The 18,850-nt window shown below is 44.0% G+C and overlaps 1 protein-coding gene and 1 long non-coding RNA gene across 2 annotated transcripts in view; one reads left to right on the top strand and one right to left on the bottom strand.

The window, feature by feature from the left end:
* The first annotated feature begins 384 nt into the window (after nucleotides 1-384).
* Nucleotides 385-10,129, top strand: LOC142567953 (uncharacterized). The gene is made up of 4 exons (XR_012825324.1): nucleotides 385-517; nucleotides 1,635-1,760; nucleotides 3,993-4,210; nucleotides 7,343-10,129. It is a non-coding gene; the product is annotated as an uncharacterized LOC142567953 (long non-coding RNA).
* Nucleotides 10,130-13,095: 2,966 nt separating this feature from the next.
* Nucleotides 13,096-18,850, bottom strand: part of LOC142567912 (4-pyridoxate dehydrogenase-like) — a 35,757-nt gene continuing 30,002 nt past the window's right edge. The window contains exon 11 of the mRNA XM_075678003.1: nucleotides 13,096-13,402. Within this exon, the coding sequence (XP_075534118.1) occupies nucleotides 13,258-13,402 (145 nt within the window). The 3' untranslated portion in view covers nucleotides 13,096-13,257. The remainder of the gene's footprint in view (nucleotides 13,403-18,850) is intronic.

Genomic DNA, 18,850 nt, shown 5'->3' with positions numbered 1-18,850 from the left:
CGGAAGGAGCGGTTTGCCTCTTGTTTGCGTTGCGCCTGTGGAATCCGACAGCGGTGGCAGTATGGCGTCCGATCCGCCTTCAACTGAACGCTCGCCAACTGGTGCGGAAGGAGCGGTTTGCCTCTTGCTTGCGTTGCGCCTGTGAAATCTGACAACGGTGGCAGTATGTCGTCCGATCCGGCTTCAACTGAACGCTCGCCGACTGGTGCGGAAGAGAGAGAGAGAGAGAAACTTTATTTTGGTTCCTTAAAGGATTTAGCGTCTCGAGGTCTCGGTCGTCTTGGGCGCCGGCGACTTGGAGCCTCTTCCAGCAAGGGTGGGCCCCTATTCCAGGGCTCCACTGAGCCTAGCTACCTGACTAGCGTGCTGCACGGAAGAAGCGGCTTGCCTCGTTTCGCAGGAGCTATCAAAGAAAATCGTGAAGCTCACAGGCGCCCGGAAACTCGCCGACCTCCACGAAAGCCTGCGGACGGGAGGGTTCGTGTACCTGATGACAGGCAACGATCTTCTAATACAGGTGAGCGTAAATGTACTGCGCGTTATGGAGCGCAAAGAGGATTTGGTCATTGTTTGGTTCATTTTATGTTATTTTGTATACAATGTTTTTTGCAATGTTGTTTGCCTTCCTTCCTTATTTTGTGATTTGCCTCTGTATTTACTTTGCCCCTCCCCTCTGCAATGTACAACCGTACCTTGAGGGTATGATAAATAAATAAATAAATAAATATGGGCAAAGTAGCAACAGTATGCGTAGCGGAAATGTCGAGCACGATTAATAACTTCGGTTGCCGCGCTTTGAACTGACAGATCGAGTCTTAGGAAATTGCTCTGTGTCACTTCACTGTGCTGCCAACTACTAATATTTTTGTTTCGTCGCAGCCAATGCACTTGACCTTAAATTGAGAAGTGTAGCGCATACTTGCCCGTACGAACACAACGTTGCTCAACTATAATTATTGCCGTGTCGAGAAGCCGCAAGGAAACTAGCCTTTTCAGGACTTCCATCTTCTGAAAACTTCTGCAGTTGGTTTACTACTGATATTGGGGTAAGGTGTGCAATCGCTTCCCTATCTGGTAGGAGAGGGAGTAGTAACAGCTTCAGTCAATGTTATGGTGCTTTAGTTAGCATAACTGGTCGCAGTATGCCATATTCTGCAAATTTCTTCAGCGTTTAACTAATAAAACAGGCAAGGCGACGAAAACGGACTTGTTGTTTGCCTGTTCAATCTTTGTCGTCATTTGTGCGCTGCAACATTCACACAGCAATGAAGTTAAATTGAACCAACTGAGGAAAAAAAAATTGCTGGCATTTTAAGCAATAGGACTATGAAAACCTTGGGCAATCAGCAATATGGTTCTATCTTTGTGAAATCATCTGTTCTTATACACTGGTGGTTGCTGACATTGCATAAATAAGCTTAGCCTTGTTAGCTTAATGCGTCCTGTACTTAGCTCACCTATGGGCAGCAGGATTAGCGCTGTGCTGTGCTGTGATGGCTCTAAATAACAAACCTGTTTGGGACAGTACAGCAACCATAAGAAAAGGCTGTTTAATTAATCAGTGCCTGTTCAGTGCCCACAGCTTCACTTCTAATGTGCAAAACTATTGATAAACCATCTGGGTGTGCTTTCAGATCTTCCAACGACCGGTTCCAGTGCTACGTCGACATGGGTGAAAGCACGATGGTGTGTGATGGAGCATTGATTAACTTGGTTGTCTCTCCAAGCCACGCCGAAGCATCATAGGCACCAAAAAAGCCGTATGCACCCGATCTTATTTAATCTGTACTCATGCATTAACTCTGTATAACATTAAAACCTGTCGTATGCTGGAAAGCTATAATATCGCTATTAGCAGTACTTTAAAGAGCCCCTCACCAGGCCACATAGCTAATTTAATTATACGCTGGAAGTTGTTAGGTGCCCTCTTGGGAGCATTCTACTGCAAAAATTTTCAAATTGGCTCATTAATAGCTGAGATAGAAATATTGCAGTTCCGCAAACCCATGATTTAAGGAGGCGAGCGTCACAGCCAAAAAACGCTTGGATGCCCCTTGCCAAGCCACTAGTGGAGAAAAGGCTGCATGTTGTTCCATACATGCATGAAGTGGCCCACGATTTAAAGAAAGTGGCCAGCAGGTACAAAGTACCTATTATTTTCTTGGCTCCATGGAAGCTTACTGGCCTGTGCCCACGCATCTCAGACCCACAGAAGCTGACCCTTCGTGGTAAAAATCATACAAGGCCATATGTGACTTGCGCGGTCGGTATGGTGTACGAAATTCCACTTAATTGTGGCAAGGTGCATATCAGCCAGACAGGCTGTTGCACCAACGATTTTGCAAGGGAACATGAGCTGTCTGCCAGCAATAAGATTAATGCACATTTGCCTATGCACTGCAATTACTGCACATGTGAGCCATATCTTTTCCACATCCGCATTCTTGGTAAACGCAAAGATTGTCTGCATGGGAATTAATGGAGGCCTGTTTCATCAACATGAAATGTGATGTCTATGTCAGTGATACATCTGTGGCTTGAACTGAATTGAATGACAGTTTCTGCACTGTATGACTGAATAATAATGGGCAAGCTTGTTTGAGTATTGCGTGCAAATGTATGTGCGCACATGGCCACCTTCACCTATAAATATGAACCTGTTTGCTTTCAGTAAAGTAGTAGCAAGGGACACTCATTCCTGTCCTAAAGCTTTTTTCTGCCCCTGGTTGTATCTTAACTTTGGGGAATAAGCTCATGGGAATTTAGTAAACAAATAAATGCATGCCATAGGGGCAATTCCACTATGTAAAAATAAAACGTTTTTTTCCCCCTAATATTTTTATGTATATATATAGTCCTAGTTCCACTTTTATAGCATACCACTGTCCTTGTTAAATATTATAATGCTCTGCTACTAATAGATATGACAAATGAGGTGTATTTATGAAAACATAAAAACAAAAAGCTGCAAAATATTTTTTTAAATTTTGTGCAGTCTAGACAGCCCAAATATAACTGATGATATATGAAGAGCTTAAGAAGCACAATCATGTTTGCGACTCCTCAATCCTTCCGTATCATCCTTCAAAGTCTTATCCGACCTTGACATTTGTATCTATCTCAGTAGCTCAGATTTATGTAATGCTGAGGGAAAATTTGACTTCCTGTTTGAAATAATAGCCATGTTTCACCAAAAAAGCTTATAAGCAAAGGCACCAAGAAGTTATCAGAAAAAATGCGTTCATTGAAATATTAATTCATTAGCCACCAGAAATGTGATAGGGAGTTAATAATGTTTGGATAAACACAAGCGGTCTAGTTTGTGTATTTGAGAACCAGAATGTTCTAGTATATTTTTGTTCTATCAAATCATCCTTGGCCTTCATATGACCTGCTTTTGTTCTGTTTCTGGTCCCAAGACAATGCTAGTCTGGTCTTGGCACTTTATGGCCCAGTATTTGTCCTTCACAAAGCAATACCTGTGTAGACGATTTAGCTAGCAATAAGTTTTCCTCAGAAGGAATGTTTGCAGGTGCGTCACTATGGTTGCTTATTTCACCTTGGTGGGGGAGCTTCTTGCTCATGGTACCAATGTCTGTGAAGGGACCAATAATGCGCCTTCCTTGTGCATGGTACCAATGCAAAAAGGGGGAGAGGGATCATGGTGTGTTAGTAAGGAGGTATCTGTATAAGGGGTGATAAAATTCCTCTTTAAATTTCGTTTTAACAGCCCATTCATACTGTAACGAGTCAGTTGTCTCAGTCAGTGATTTTTGCTGTTCGTACATCATTATCCTTGAAAAGCAATGGGCTCCATTTGCTATGGCAAATGTGCCCATATCTATCAAGAGCCCTTCCTGTATTCTTAGCTCGTCACTAACTATATAGTAGGTAAATTTGAGCATGTGGAGTGATAGTCTGTGATACCACATCTTATGTTTTTCTAGCACTGGATTTTGTTGTTGATTTCAATGAATACTTCTCTTTTTAAGGCTGTCTGGTAGTGCAGTTCGACATGCGGAGAATGCAGTCAAAGGAGAGTACAAGGAATGGAAAGAGTACAAAGGAGTACAAGGAAGTCAACGTAGACACTGCCTCCGATGCCCATTGACGTTGCTGCACACCTCTGAAATATTACAGCAGGAGGCATGCCTGACAATCTTCAAAAGAAAATTGAATGGATTGCCTACAATTCGTCATCTCAGACAATGTAAGTCACAACAATTACCTGGATGCAGTGGTCAGCAAAATAATGAGAACTCACACTCACCAAAATTCTATTCAGCCTGGTTCATTCGGGCTAAGACCTACAGAAATTCAACTCAGTCGGACTCACTGAGACTCACTTTCGAGATCAGTCTGAGTGAGTCGACTCATGCATCAGTTTGCCAACCTATGGCAGATGTAAATAAAGTTGGGATAGAATGTACTTAATGAGAATTCATTCCACAGTAATGTCTCAATTATGTTCAGTCGTGCATTTTTCCCAACCTTGTATTGCAATATGAATGGTAAGCACAATGTTAATTAGCGTATTACGCTCCATTCTCATGCGGTTATGTCACTAAGGCAAGTGGAAGGTGTCTATAATCAAAACAAGTTTTTGTTGTCTAATTCATGATTATAACTTAGTTGCTGCGTAGTTCCCCTTGAAAATGCTCGATAACCGAGGGGAAAAAAATTGTTTTCCTAAAGCTTTGCATTGGGGCAGTGAACAATGTCCAAATTGTGCAGTGCCTTTTTAAGTGTTTAGCAGTGTATATGGCATTGTTGGTTCGAAATTTTTTTATCACTGATACATCGTTGACTAGTTCTGAATTACAGTTCACTCATAACCTCGAAATTTAAATATTCAATGGCAATGTCGACATTGCAGCCCTGAGCCCATTTTCTTTATTCTGGCGAACAACATGAACCCTGACACTAGCAGCGCTACATTTTATGCGGGTATACAAATACCAACTGAATTGGATGGAAAGACAGTTGTGGCTAGATGAATTAGTACAGTGCTGCATGCGTCATGTCAAATTTGCGAGTTCGGTTACCACCAGCAGCATTTCTTCTACTTCCATTCCTTTTCCTTCACAAAAAACAGTCATGAAAGCTACAGGAAGGTTAACACTCAGTCATAATTTATGTCATGCTTCAATGGAGCAATATCCTCCGTGGTTTCCTTGCCATGAGTCTTGGGTTAATGAGTGGGCGAGGGCGCTAGAATGGCGCGTTGAATAAAGCTTCTTTAGCTGCTGGTTACAGTTCTTATAGGTAGTGTACACCACAAAGGTAAACGGTACATAGACAGAAGTGCCGACTGTCAACAGAGAGGTTATTATTCAATGTGCCGAATTTACACAAGCAAGTGAAAGAGCTATCTGAAAAACATTAACTTCTGAAGATAGAACAAAAAAAGCAGACGAGTGGCCAAAAAATGAACTATGCTGGAAATCGAGATACAAAAAAAATATGATTGCATCACAAATACAGGCCGTTCACGTGACTTCCAGAATAACTTTAGCTCTTTTTCTGATAGGGCAGTCAGAAAGGCATCTGCAAGGTCAAGCGCAAGATTTGGCATGTTGAATCCACATAAAATGTTGTGTACGAAATTTCTCTTTCATGCGGCGCTTGTCATATGGGGCAGACTGCCAGATGCCTTCATGAGAGGTTGTGCGAACATGCATATAATGTGCGCAGTGGCAGAGAAAGTTTTTTTTGGCGCATCATACTAGCATGCGTGGCTGCACTCCTTGGTTTGAAAGAATGTCAGTTATTCACAAGCACAAGGATGGTCTTACCCATATCATACTTGAAGTAGCACAATTGGCATGGGAGCCGAGTGCATGCATCAACAAGCCATCCATTGCCTTATCTGAAAGAGAGCTCAAGTTTCTGGGAAGTCAAACCTACGGCCAGCATTTTTTACGCAACTCTACATTTCTTCGTGTGCCTCTTGATGGTCTGCTTTGTTCTTTTTAGTAGTTATTTTTCAGATAGCTGTATCACTATTGTGTGTATTCAGCAATAAAACCTCCATTGGTAGTCAGTGCTTGTGTCTATGTCCTCGTTTAACCTTTGCACTGTACACTCACGATAATGGATCAACAACTAGCTTAATAAGCTGCCCTTGTAAATTCTTATAGGAGATGCTCCTTCAAGTTTGTATTCATGGCTAATTTTCCCTTGTGTGCATATTTCAGTAATAAGCTAATTTGAAATATTAATTACAACCTTTTATAACATCTTGTTTGGTCAAAGTATTGTAAGAGTTTGTGAACTCTGGTCATGATTATCCGTTTATCTTGGCTATTGCAGGACAAAAGGATTAAATGTTACCCCTGTCCTGTGTCAAATCCATCTGATCAATTCTCTAACCTCGGTCTTGTCACGTACCTAATGCTTTCATGGTGCAGTTTACTTAAATTCTCCCATCTGATGACTCACAGTTCAACTGTTTGATATTATTTCATGGAAATGTTGCATATTGTTTGATGTCGAAGGTTGATGCATGCTTTTTTAAACATCAGGTACCCAAATAATTGTGCAATGTTGCTACAAGGAGCCTCGTAAACAAGTACCCAGCTCTGAGGGACACATTGCACCTTGGCCATGTAATAGCATTTTCTTATAACTTTTTATTATTTCTTTTGCACTTTTAGATGTTAAGCATATCCTGGCCAAGGCAGCCGCATTTCAATGGGGGCATAATGCAAAAACACCCGTGTACTTAGATTTAGGTGTACGTTAAAGAACTCCAGGTGATCCGAATTTCCGGAGTGCCCCACTACGTCATGCCCCTTAATCAGATCGTGGTTTTGGCGCATAAAACCCCATAATTTTTTTTTTACATTAAGCATGCTGCCAAAGCCTTTCTTACTACTTTGTAAAGTTTATGGCCATCCTTGCTTGCAGCTGTTCAGGTCTGTGTGCTTGTGATTGAGTAGAGATGTGGTGGTTTTAAAGCTTTGCCGCTTAACTGAATATGAAGATATCAACAGCACCTCTGCATCTGGCATGCATATGGCCACCTCTTGTAAAATTAATTGCATGCTCAGCTAAATATGTATTTGGTTAAATAATACATTTTTGTACCTGTAGCCGTTTTCATGCATTAAAGTTTTGACCAACACCAATACTGAAAGTAATTCTCAGATATTGTGTTGGAAGGTGTGCTAAAATAGCTCACTTGGTACATTTTGGAACATGAAGGAAACAGTGCAAAAAGCAAGCTAAGGTTAGGGCAACTCCATGTTTAACTGTGCTGTGTTTGCAGTTTCTTTAAAAACTGGAAGTCATTGAACTGTTGATTAGGTATGTAAAGTCAATTTCTTTCATTTCATTCCAGTTCTCATGGTATATGTGCCCAAGAAACAAGTACAAAAACATGCGAAAGTGAATGCCACCAGGATGCCCTGAAGTCGATGCAGAAGTGAAAGCAAGAAAGGCAAGCGAAATTGTGACACATGCTCAAAATCTGGATTTTGAAGACGGGTGATCAGCTGCAAGTTTGCATGCATATTTCACTAGATAAACTGACTCTCCTTCTTTGTTATGTGGCTTAGTTGAAACATTAAGTTGCTTCTCTTGATGTACTTGTTCGTTTCATTTACATTTTTTCTTTAACAAATGCCAACATGCAATCCAGCTATAGCAACTATATCTGCAATGCTGTCATAGATTTTGTAGGTGATCAAAGAAGCAAAATATCATATCGCATCGCCACCTTGAACCTAGAGTGAAACATTTGTTCAAGATGTAGTGGTAGATGCATTTATAGACTAGTAATACAGCATTCGTACTGTAATGTATATTGATATACATACTAAGATGTAGTGAAAAGTGTGTGGCTATGCTGCTCTGACACTTCAGTTGTTTTAACCCTTCATTGATGAGTTCTGCATACAGCATACCAAAAAATATAAATTTTTCTTGCTGATTTTTGGCATTGAGTAAGAAGTTTCTTGTTAAATGTATTGAGCCAACATTGAATGGCAGCAAGTGTCATTTGTCAGTTTAGAGCAGGAACACAGGATGGGAAAAAAAGGACATGGGACTCATTTTCTTTGGAAAGCACGGTCAGAGGAGACAGACCAGTGCAAGATCTGCTGTAGTGACCTCAGACACACAATGCAAAGAGCTCTCTGTACAGATTCCAAACGCAGCCATATGTCGCTTGGGGAGAAGCCCACTTCTTCCCCCATACTACTAAAGGAGTTTCTAAAAAATATCCTTTATTTTCGTTGATTATGCTTATTCTCAATGTCTTTTGCACATTTAGGTATAAAATAATTTGTTTTGTATTTATATGCGTGCTCATTAAAGGGTTAAACAAATAAAGTGGTTCCAATGAATGTGAATGTATAACTTTAGCGACTCTAGTCACAATGTGTTGATCATTCCATAATCTTTGTGAGACCACGAAACAGGAACTAGGCAGCATGAAAATCGCTCAGCAGTACCAAGAAGGAAGTTTCAGCACTTATACAGTACTGCAGAATACACTTCTATGCTGTACCTGTGGTGTACTTTTTATTATGTGGTCTTGATCCCACTATGGGGAAATAACTGCTTTGCAAGTGCATTGCAGTACTTTAATACTTTAACTGCTTGCTGCAAAAGGAAAGTGCCATTAGAGTATTACATAAGGATGATGTGTTATGAGGCAGTTGCTAGACGTGGTATGTCACAGCGCTGAGTTGCCGGCGGCCATTATAATTAGCTGTTTTCTGTGGCATTTTTAACTTGACAGAACATAGTGAGCATTATTTGATCAATAAACAATACTACATAATTCTGGCCCTTATTTGGAACTTTGTCTCATCTCCGTGATGAGCGCAACCCGCTTTTGATGTTACTTAGATGGAGTGACTCCTTGCAAAGCAGCAGGGTAGTCTTGTTAATGATGCTGTCATTCACACTTACGCAGATTGTTTAGTAGGCATTAGCTCAGTGCCATTCCCCTATAGAATCACAGCTTGCATTTCATTCATGTATAATAGAAATATTCTGTAGATTTCATGTGAAAATGTGACACTGGAGGGCATTATGCTATAAGTTCACAGCAGTGAGCCCCATTATTGGAAGACAGCTGTTGTCTCAAATTACTTACAGCAAAGTGAAGCCATGTACAATGTTCATGTGCAGTTTAGTATGGGCCACAATGACCAAAACAAACATAAATAATGTTCTCGTGTTGCAAAAGAAAATTGTTCGAATAATCGCTAATGTTGACAATACAACTACCTCCAAGTGTGCTTTTGAAGCACATAACACTGTCCGCGTCAATCACTTGTATAACTTTAAGTTGTTAAAAAAAATGTATTTCTCAATGGCATCCACTGCCAATTTTCATTCTACTCTGGCATCTTTGGACATGTGTCGTGCTAACATACACATAAGACCTATTAATACATGGAATATACAATGTTTTTGTGCTAATTATAAATTTCAAATGTTGTCTTATAACCTGCCTCGTGTTCTAAACACGTATAAACATACAAAAGGGTATACCAAAGCTGAGCTGCGGAAATATTTTGTTGAAATGTGATTTTATGTCTTTGCTAGTAGATGCTGCATGTTTACTTGGTTATTACTTTTATTATTTCTGAACATATGCGTGACCATTTCAGCGTTTCGATTTTACTGTTCAAATTTTGTGCAAAGATTAATAGACTCTGTATGCATAAATAGTGAATGTTTCTCTTTATTGAATGTGACTATTCTATGTGTGTCTGTTGAAGATTTCCTGCACCACTCTTGTGCTACTGCTTGTAGGGGTTTTCTGGACAGTCAAGCTGTGCAGGCAGCTTTTTGCCAAAAACCTACCCTCCAGTTGAATCTGGAAAATGAACTTATACATATATTCTTATACTTATTTAAATATGTTCTGCCTATTGTGTATCCACGTGTGTGGGCTTGTGATATGCCCTGATGGCAAGGCCATTTATGGTTCGTTCAAAGAGAACATCTACGGATGCATTATAGCTATTCTCTGGCTCCTCTCTTCCTGCTGTAAACTGGATTCTCTGCTTATAATAAATAAGTGTTCCTTGTGATTACTATATGTGCTCTTGCTAAAGGTTACTGTAATGTGTTCATGTTCTTATTGAATAAAATGTTTACAAAGTTTTAAGTTGTGCTGTTCTTTCAGATCTTAACCGGAGCAGGCAGCATTTGACGCAAACATGGAGGCAGTGCTAATGGAAACATTTAGGAGGTGAGACAATAGTCTTTTTTGACAAATTGGATGAAATGACGGCCAAGAAGTTGCACTTTTGAAACATTATGGGATGTACTTACTATGCCGGCACCCCGAGGATATTGAACTGGCGCTATTTATAATGTCCGGTTTTGCATTTATCTGGCCTTTAGGCATATTTCTTTTCTTCCATTAGCATCAATGCTGTATGATTGCTTTGATTTGGTGAGATTGTAAATTTGTCGCTTAATATCAATATTGAAATTTAATTCTTCTGTCCATGTATGCCTCCATGGCATATTGAAATAAATGAGTCCTTTGTCATGGCAAAGGATTAAATCCTTTTTCAAATGCCTGAAATGCTAAATTACCTCATAAGTTTGGACATATTGCAGCTGTTTAGTATGCTTTGTAAACTGAAGCATAATGTTTCTCAAGGTTGGCCATTGATTCCAATTTAGCAAATCAGACTGTTGTCTTCTGTTTTTGCCAGGTATAGTCCATTGATGCATTTGAGGTTAATACAGTGATAGTAGCGAAATATTTGCTCTTGGTGTTTCACTCAATGTAGTGTTATGTGCTCAGTGTTTTTTTTTTAGTTGTTTATAGTATTGCAGTTTATCATAACATATAATGGTGGCTGAATAACTACGCATTTGTTGCACATGCAAACTAAAATCTATTATGTTGTGAGCTTCCATCTTAGTGTAGAGATAGTCTATTCACTACCCAGGCAGAGGTCACAGCAGTTGCTACAAGGGGTCTGGTTAAGTACCAGGAGGTAGTTTCACCAACTCTTGTGATGGTAATCATGTACACCACCATTGTGAGTCTTCAAATGACTACCCTAGGAAGGGTCATTGTTGCCATTCCAAAGGGTACCACTGACTACCAAGGGGTACTTGCATGGAACACAGGTAGTCACATCAACTCCTGCTTTGGGGGTAATACATACACCTCAGTAGTTCTTGCGGGAGAGTCACCGGTACTGAGGGAGTCGACCACACTGTGTCTCCAAGAGAGTACGTGTTACCACCCAAAAGGTAGTTTAACCAACTCTTGCCATGGTAGTCATGTACACCACCATTGTGAGTCTTCAGATGACTACCCTAGGAAGGGTCATTGTTGCCATTCCAAAGGGGTATCGCTGACTACCAAGGGGTACTTGCATGGACCACTGAGGTACTCGCATCAACTCCTGCTTTGGGAGTAATACATACACCTCAGTAGGTCTTGCGGGAGAGAGTCACCGGTACTGTGAGGGAGTCGCCTGCACTGTATTTTCAAGAGAGTACGGGTTACCACCCAAAAGGTCATCATATGTGCGACGAGCAGATACACCCCGAAAAGAGTCGCTTGGGACTACCTTTTTTTTAAGAGTGTACGTTCGCCCCCACCAAAGTGAGTAAGCTTCTTCCACAAGGTCAGCATATCGAGATTATCTAATCCGTATGTTGGAAGCCGTTCAGAATTCTGCAGCCAGATTCACCTCTGGCAACTACGACTATCATTCGATCATCACACGAATAAAACAAGACCTTGCATTTCAGTCATTAGAACATCGCCGCGTCATGGCTCCTTTATGTCCTGTGTCGCAGGTACATTTACGGTAGCAACTTTGCCTGTTTGCCTCTTCATGCTCCTGTGCGCACGTCTCGCCTCATTCACAACGCACTTAGTTTCATGCGCATTCACGGTCAAACGCGGGCATTTAATTCATGACCACTACCAACAGCTACTGCACATTGGTCTCCCGGATCACATTGCATCCATCTCCAATCGTGAAACATTCCGTGATAACCTGAATTCGTTGCGTGTTAATATTGCATAACGATGTTGCACTTCGCTAATTCTGTCATGTAATTACTGTTGCCCGCCCCCCTTACTCAATGCCCTTCAATGGGCCTGTTAGGTAATATAAATAAAAGCTTGCTGTACGCGCTTTCACATGCTCGCTACCTCAACGTACCGTAGTAGGAAAACGGATGCAACACTCAAACTAAAAGCACTACTTATTTCATGGTTGAAGAGATGCAAAATACAGTACCGAGTTCCTCTTTCTTTTTTTTTTTTTTTTTACAACAAAAAATTGAAGTCAGTACTCAACATGAACGATTTTTTTTTTATTTTATATGTTACAACGAGACAGCGTTGGGATGACCATACGCAGTTTTAAGTGAGAAAATTGAGCCTAACGTGCTTTTGCTGTACTCTATCCGTCCTGGGTGCGTATTGTTTAAAATTTTCATAAAGAACGGCGATCATTATTTTTAAACTTTTCTAAATGGACCAATTTTGCTATTTTGGGAATTTTAGATATTTTATGACGAAATAAATACGCAGCGTAGCTGCATACTTTTTAGTTCTCGAGAACACTTAAATATTTGCCGAATATGAGCTTCATCGCCTTAGCTAAAGTGGCCCCGAAAGAAATACCCAGATTTCGGAGTCGGTCACATGAAGTTGCTCAAAAACCAAAGTTCTGAAATTTTTCGAGAATATACTGCGAGTGTCAAATTTAGCTTCCAATGGGTTAATACTAGCGGTGTACATTTATGCAACAAATTTCGGCGGTGTACAATGCAATAATTTTAGAGTGATAGCTCTTCGAATTTACAAGATCTGCAAGTCATTAAAACGATCTTTTCCACCTTTAGTGAATTACGATTCTTTCTCCAGAAATCCGTGCTAAGTTTCCCAAAACAAAGCTCTATTCCGTTCGATAATTTCCCAGCTAATAATTTCGCTGTAAACTAAAACTGTCGGCACCCCCCTTAGCCTGTCCTTATCTGAACACACCCTACTAGGTATTATGTAGTATCACAATTCAAGAATGAGTTTCACAAGCTTAAAAGCAAGCTTGTTGAACAAGGCTATGCAAATTGTCTTGTTTGTTTATTTTTTCCAGCTCGTGTATATGCATTGCTACAACGCTGTAATGCATGCGCAATGCACATGCAATGCAATTAGTGCACGAGTCCAGAAATCCAATCGAGCCAACAGCCGATGAGACCTCGCTCTGCAGCCGCCGTCGTGAGCCGATGACAGCGCATGACTCCAACTCAGTGTAGTCCAGGGTGGTCCTCTCTAATCATGGCTGCCGCCTTGCTGCCGATCATCATGCTCGGCGCGTTTGTGTGGCCGCTCACAACATCCGGCATCACGGAAGCGTCGGCCACACGCAGACCGATCACTCCGCCACGGACCCTGCGCAAACAATGTTGGAAAAGACTCTGAAGGGTTTGGGTGCGAGCTAGTTGGTACGGATCATTCATATTCAAAACAACGCCAAAAAACACGGACAAGCGAGGACACAGGACAGGGCTCGTCCTGTGTCCTCCCTTGTTGGAAAAGAGACCAGCATCTTGAGTTGTAATTTACAATGAAACAGTCGCGCCAGTCGCCATCAGCCACTCGCGCGTTCAGTACAAAGTACAAGAGTATGAGTATCTGGATAAGTAGACGGACCCGGGATTGCGCAATGAAACTAACTTTTCTCTTCTTGTCTGTGACAGCAACTTGAAATGAAAGACTGCAATCCAAACTTGGCATTACGAGTGTTCTAGTGCAATCGTCCGTTTCCGTTTATGCTTGTTAATTACGAAGCAATCCAGTTGTTTCGGCCACCATGTGGTCCGTATACTTTGGCTCACGGGTATACGCTAACGCATAAACGGAGAGGCGGCAAGCGAGACTGGAGAAATATGGCCCAATATGGCGCGCACAGGAAGTGCAAATGCTTGCGTGTCCGATGGTGGCGCCAAACCTCGCCTTCCCAGCACAACAGTGCGATGCATTAACCCTTGGGCCGCAATCATACGCATGTTTCTCTGGTGACAACGCCAAGTGCCTTGACACCGCTGGTGCCTGCGTCACGTCGCATAACCATTTACTTGGACAACGGAGAGCACTTGGGCGCCAGTTGTCAGGCCACAGATGCAATCAGGGACCGTCAACACTTACCACTGCTTGCGCGTCGTACTTCTCTCTGCACACAGCGCTCATTATTACCCCGTCTGTAAAACATCAAAACTCGCCTGCCTGCTTCCTCGCACCGACGTCTCAGATTGTGCTTAGAACGACAGAAAGCTGAGCTAGTTGGTAAGGATTCATAACGCAAAAAAGAGGTGAGGCGTGCAGACAGGACACAATAGAGAAATGGCGAGTAGAGAAGAGTAGAGACAACACGGCGTTCGTGTTGTCCACTTCTCTACTCTTGTGTCCTGTCTGCACGCCTCACCTCTTTTTTGCATTATGAATCAGATTGTGCATCCGCACGAATCGGCTTTTGCATTTCGGCATAGCTTGTCAACGGTGTAGTGCCATAAATGTTAAATATAATTAGATTGTCTTGTTTTACGTGACTATACCACCATGTGAGCATGAGGAACGCCGTAGTGGGGTGGGGGCCAGTAAGCCACCAGGGCGACTAAGCATGAATATTACAGGGCATTGAAGTTGCATGGGAGGATAATAAAAAGAATTGATCCGCACTGCATCTTGTTTTATGGCATTTAAATTTCCTTTTCACATATATTCCTACATCTGTGTTGGGTTCGCATAACGTTCTCCTTAAAATGTTTCTCGACTTATTTTTGTACTTTTCGTTATAGCTCAACGTGATGGGTATGACAGGCGATAGCTCGTTTTCATCCATAGCGCGGATGCAGCTCTGTTTGTATCCCATGAAAGCATGCCACACTTTAGTTTCGTGCAACTTGCATATGCACGAAAGAGCTTATCGACAGCAAATTCAGATAGAGAAGTGCAACTTAACTGCTTGTTTGCAGGGCACGTCAAATGCGCTCAAGCGGTCCAATTGCAAGAGTGCTTTCTTTGTGTCCGGCGTGCTTGCCGTCGCATGCTTGAGGTAGCACAGCTTTTGTTTCCCTAAGTATACAGGATGTTTCAGCGAACATTTTCACAAGTCTTTTGGGGGGATCGCCATTCGTTTGTGCGCAGGCGCGAGAGAGAAAATCTGGGCGCTTTTGCTCCTTGAATATATGACTCTGCCTAGGTACTGCGTGTTGTAGGCGTTTGTCCCTAGGCGTGGCGGCATTGCTCGGATGCTGGCTGCCGGCGCGGTAAAGTAGGTGAAGCAGCGGGCTAAGGCAGTCGTGGCGGATCGTAGCTTTCTCACTCCTCACGGCGATGTACCTTGTAAATAACATCACAGATGTTTCTGTAGGAGCTGTAGCGACCGTAGTAGAGTGCGGGCCGCATATGTTGAAAGTCTGGAAGGCAGAGCGCTTTAGCAACCGCGGTTGAACCGCAAGTGGCTGAAAGGCCACCGGTGACAATTACTGACCCAGCACCAGCACCGCAAGCGCGAGAAAGTCTGTCCGACGTGCCTTCAGACGCAAAGTTCTGACTGGTTTTGCAGAAATCGCGGGGCGCGGTAGTGCTGAACTTAGTCACAAGTTGGCGGCTAGACGTAATTATATTCATTCAAACTTTTTCTTTTACTAATTGTAACAACGTATCATTATTTCGCATTATTGGCGGACACCAACGCTAGCGACCGGACTGGTCCGTGGATTGGGATTCGCCGAGGCCTGCGCGTGCCAGGAGTGTATAAGATCGGCTGGCAGCCAATTTTTTTATGAGGACACCCCCTGGCACGCTTAGGCCTCCGCGGCCCCAACCCATGGGCCGCCCTGCTTCCAGCTTTGATGCCCCCGCTACCCCTTGGGTGCCCTGGATATCCTGCGCCGCCTATAACCTAAGGTGCTCTCCTGAGGCCTCCGTTTGCCGGTTACGTGTGCTCTCCTGGAGCAGTGCTTGTGAAAAACCCAGTCTATCGTCGCGACAAAAAAAGCGACGCGCGACTTACACATGTACCAGTCAGAACTTTGCTTCTTCAGACAGAGCGATCACCAAATGGGGCGTCCGTATCCACTGCCTCACCGCGCGGGCAGCCAGCGGCAGAGCGTAAACAAACTCGACCGCACTCCGTAATGCCGGTATGTCTAGGTGACAAAACCCATACAACGCACACAACACGCGCTAAGAAACCTCCTCCGTAGTGGCTAGGTCATGGAGCAAGAAACATGGGAGTGAAAACTCCGCTGTTTGCGTAAAAGGTCACAAGCCCGCGGAGCCACTATCATGCAGGCGGCGCCTGGCGGCCGTTTCGGTTGCCAGTGAAACCGGTCAAGCGGGTTGCTCCCGTTCGGCCGCGCGCGCCTGACTTCTATTGAGGGCACGAAGGAAGTGGCCGGAGAGCGCGCCGGAGCCGCCAGCCCGGGCGCTGCATTTTAGAGCGCAGCTCTTTGGCGTCCGTTCCTGGGTTTCGCGTCGTCGTCGGCGTTGTCGTCGGCCTCGTAACCAGCTCCGCCCCCCTTTCATCCCCCCAGCGCTAGCAGCGACCGACTGATACCGCTGGATGCCGCTGACGCCGCTAGAGAGTCAAGATAACGTGACTGCATAGAACACCGTCGCCGCCATGCAGAAAGAGGAGGAAAGGGTCCCCCCCCCCTGTTCTTGTGTGGCGGATAGGGTGCTCTTCAGTTGCCGACGCGCCGGTTATTTCACGTAGGCCCCGGCACGTCGACGAATACGTGACCACCTTCCCACGGCTAGACCTGGTTCTTAGCGCTGCGGAAGCGAGGGTATCATATTGTTTGTGTCGGCATCGGCGGCGTTGTCCCTGAAACCAACTCCGCAGCTGGGGTTGACTCACTATCGGCGTCAGCGGCATCAGTCAGTCGCTGCTATCTCTTCCCTCCTCCCTTTATCGTGTTGTCCGCTTGCTGCGCGCGCTTCTGCCCCCATCGTTTGCCGCTGGGTGTACACGCCGCCCCCCTCCCCCCTCTTCCTGCGAGTCTCCGGTTGTCAAAGCGCCGGCTCGAACTTAATTCCTTTCTTCGCTCCTCCTCCAATGCAACCCCTGTGCGGTGGCAATCAGAGAGCCAGATCGGTGGCGGCGGATCTGTATATGTGCACCGCCCGAGCCGAAATTGCCGCTGCCGTTCGCCCTGTGCGGTGGCAATCAGAGAGCCAGATCGGTGGCGGCGGATCTGTATATGTGCACCGCCCGAGCCGAAATTGCCGCTGCCGTTCGCCACTGCGAAATTATCTGCAAGTTCTTTCTGAGCCATGAGCGAGACGACCGATGGAAGTCCTCCGTCTGCTGCTGCTGCTAAGCGAGCTGCCAGAGCAGAGGCCCAGCGCCGTCGCCGTCAGAATCCAGAGGTGCGTGCCGCCGAAGCAGAAGCTTACCGTCGCCGCCGTCGAGATGATCCAGGAGTACGGGAAATATAAAAAAAAATTCTGTGATAGCGCATACATGTGTTGCTCGATTTCTTTGCCTCAATCTATCGAAAAGGTGAAACAGCTTATTTGCTGCGCTCAAATTTCGCATTAGGAAGTAACGTAATCGTCGGTAATTTTTTTCGCTGCGGCTTCTACGACGCGCCGCATGGCGCCGCCACTGCATACGGCCCCGTCGGCGCATACAACTGACCTTATCTGGTCGCCCGCGCTCGCTCGTGCTGACGGGAGTTTCACCTCCTAAATGTCTTCCTGCGTGGCCTAGGAGTCATATTCAAGGAGCAAAAGCCCCCAGATTTTCTCTCGCGCCCGCTCTTACCTGCGCACAAACGACTGGCGATCCCTCAAATAAACGTCTCGTCAACAAGCGCGTACTTTGCACGGTCGCGCGCCACATCTTGAAAGGTATCTGCAGGCGGCTTGTACCTTTGTGCGCGCTGTGTTCTCGCCGCTCTTGTGTTGAAGTGATAGACCGCACGAAGGTCACTTCGCTCGCTGCTACTGCCGCGCTTGCTCACACAAGCGTTTTCACAGCGAGTGTCCGCGCTCATCGAGTGTTATGTATTCATCTTTGCTTGTGCGGGCCGGCCTCATGCTTGTTCAGTTAGTAAGCGAATGCTTCCAAGTTTATACGGTGGATAAAGCTACTATCCTTACTTCGTATAGCAGTCTACTAATTTGCTATCGCAATCGATCTTCGCCTTTCGGGCGAAACTGCGACTTTTTTTTTACCTAATTACATTATGGCACATATTGCAATTTACAAATTCTCGCGGGTGAGACAACAAGGCATGTCCACTTGGAAATAATTGTGTGGATGACATCATTTACGGGATACTTATGCGCCGTCAAGCTTGCGGTAAAAATGCACTGTTCCGCTTACTTTCTTAACGAAACGTTTTATGCATTGAAGGACAAAACTGGAATGCCAGCGTATTTCTCCGCAGAGTTCTGGAATTAATATCTCGAAACTGCTGTCATCCTGATAATTCTGTCAAAGTGGATCCGCCTCGCGAACTTGTAAAGTGCAATATGTGCCACAATGCAATTAGTTACAATCTTAGTGATTTTCCTAAATTAGTTGCATGTGAATTTCCAGTTTTTTTTTTTGCAAGTAATGTCCGCCTTTTCGAGTAGACGAGTTCATGGACTCGAATTGCGCTATCTGCCACAGGGTATCTTGTTATCATACCACAGGGTATCTTTGTATCTAAATTATTTAAAGTGTTCGGTTAAACATCCGGTATTTTGTTGCATTTCGCGGTTATGTTGGCCACCAACGGTATGTCAAAGTCCGAGATAGTTGGGTCACCACTGCCATATCTTCGCATAAGCGCGTAATTACTGACCTGCCCTCAGTACACGATGTCGTCAGGGGCCTTA

Source organism: Dermacentor variabilis, unplaced genomic scaffold (assembly GCF_050947875.1).
Source record: "Dermacentor variabilis isolate Ectoservices unplaced genomic scaffold, ASM5094787v1 scaffold_15, whole genome shotgun sequence".
NCBI lineage: Eukaryota > Metazoa > Arthropoda > Arachnida > Ixodida > Ixodidae > Dermacentor > Dermacentor variabilis.
Note: the sequence above shows the minus strand (reverse complement) of the source record. Positions and strands in the feature narration are given on the sequence as shown.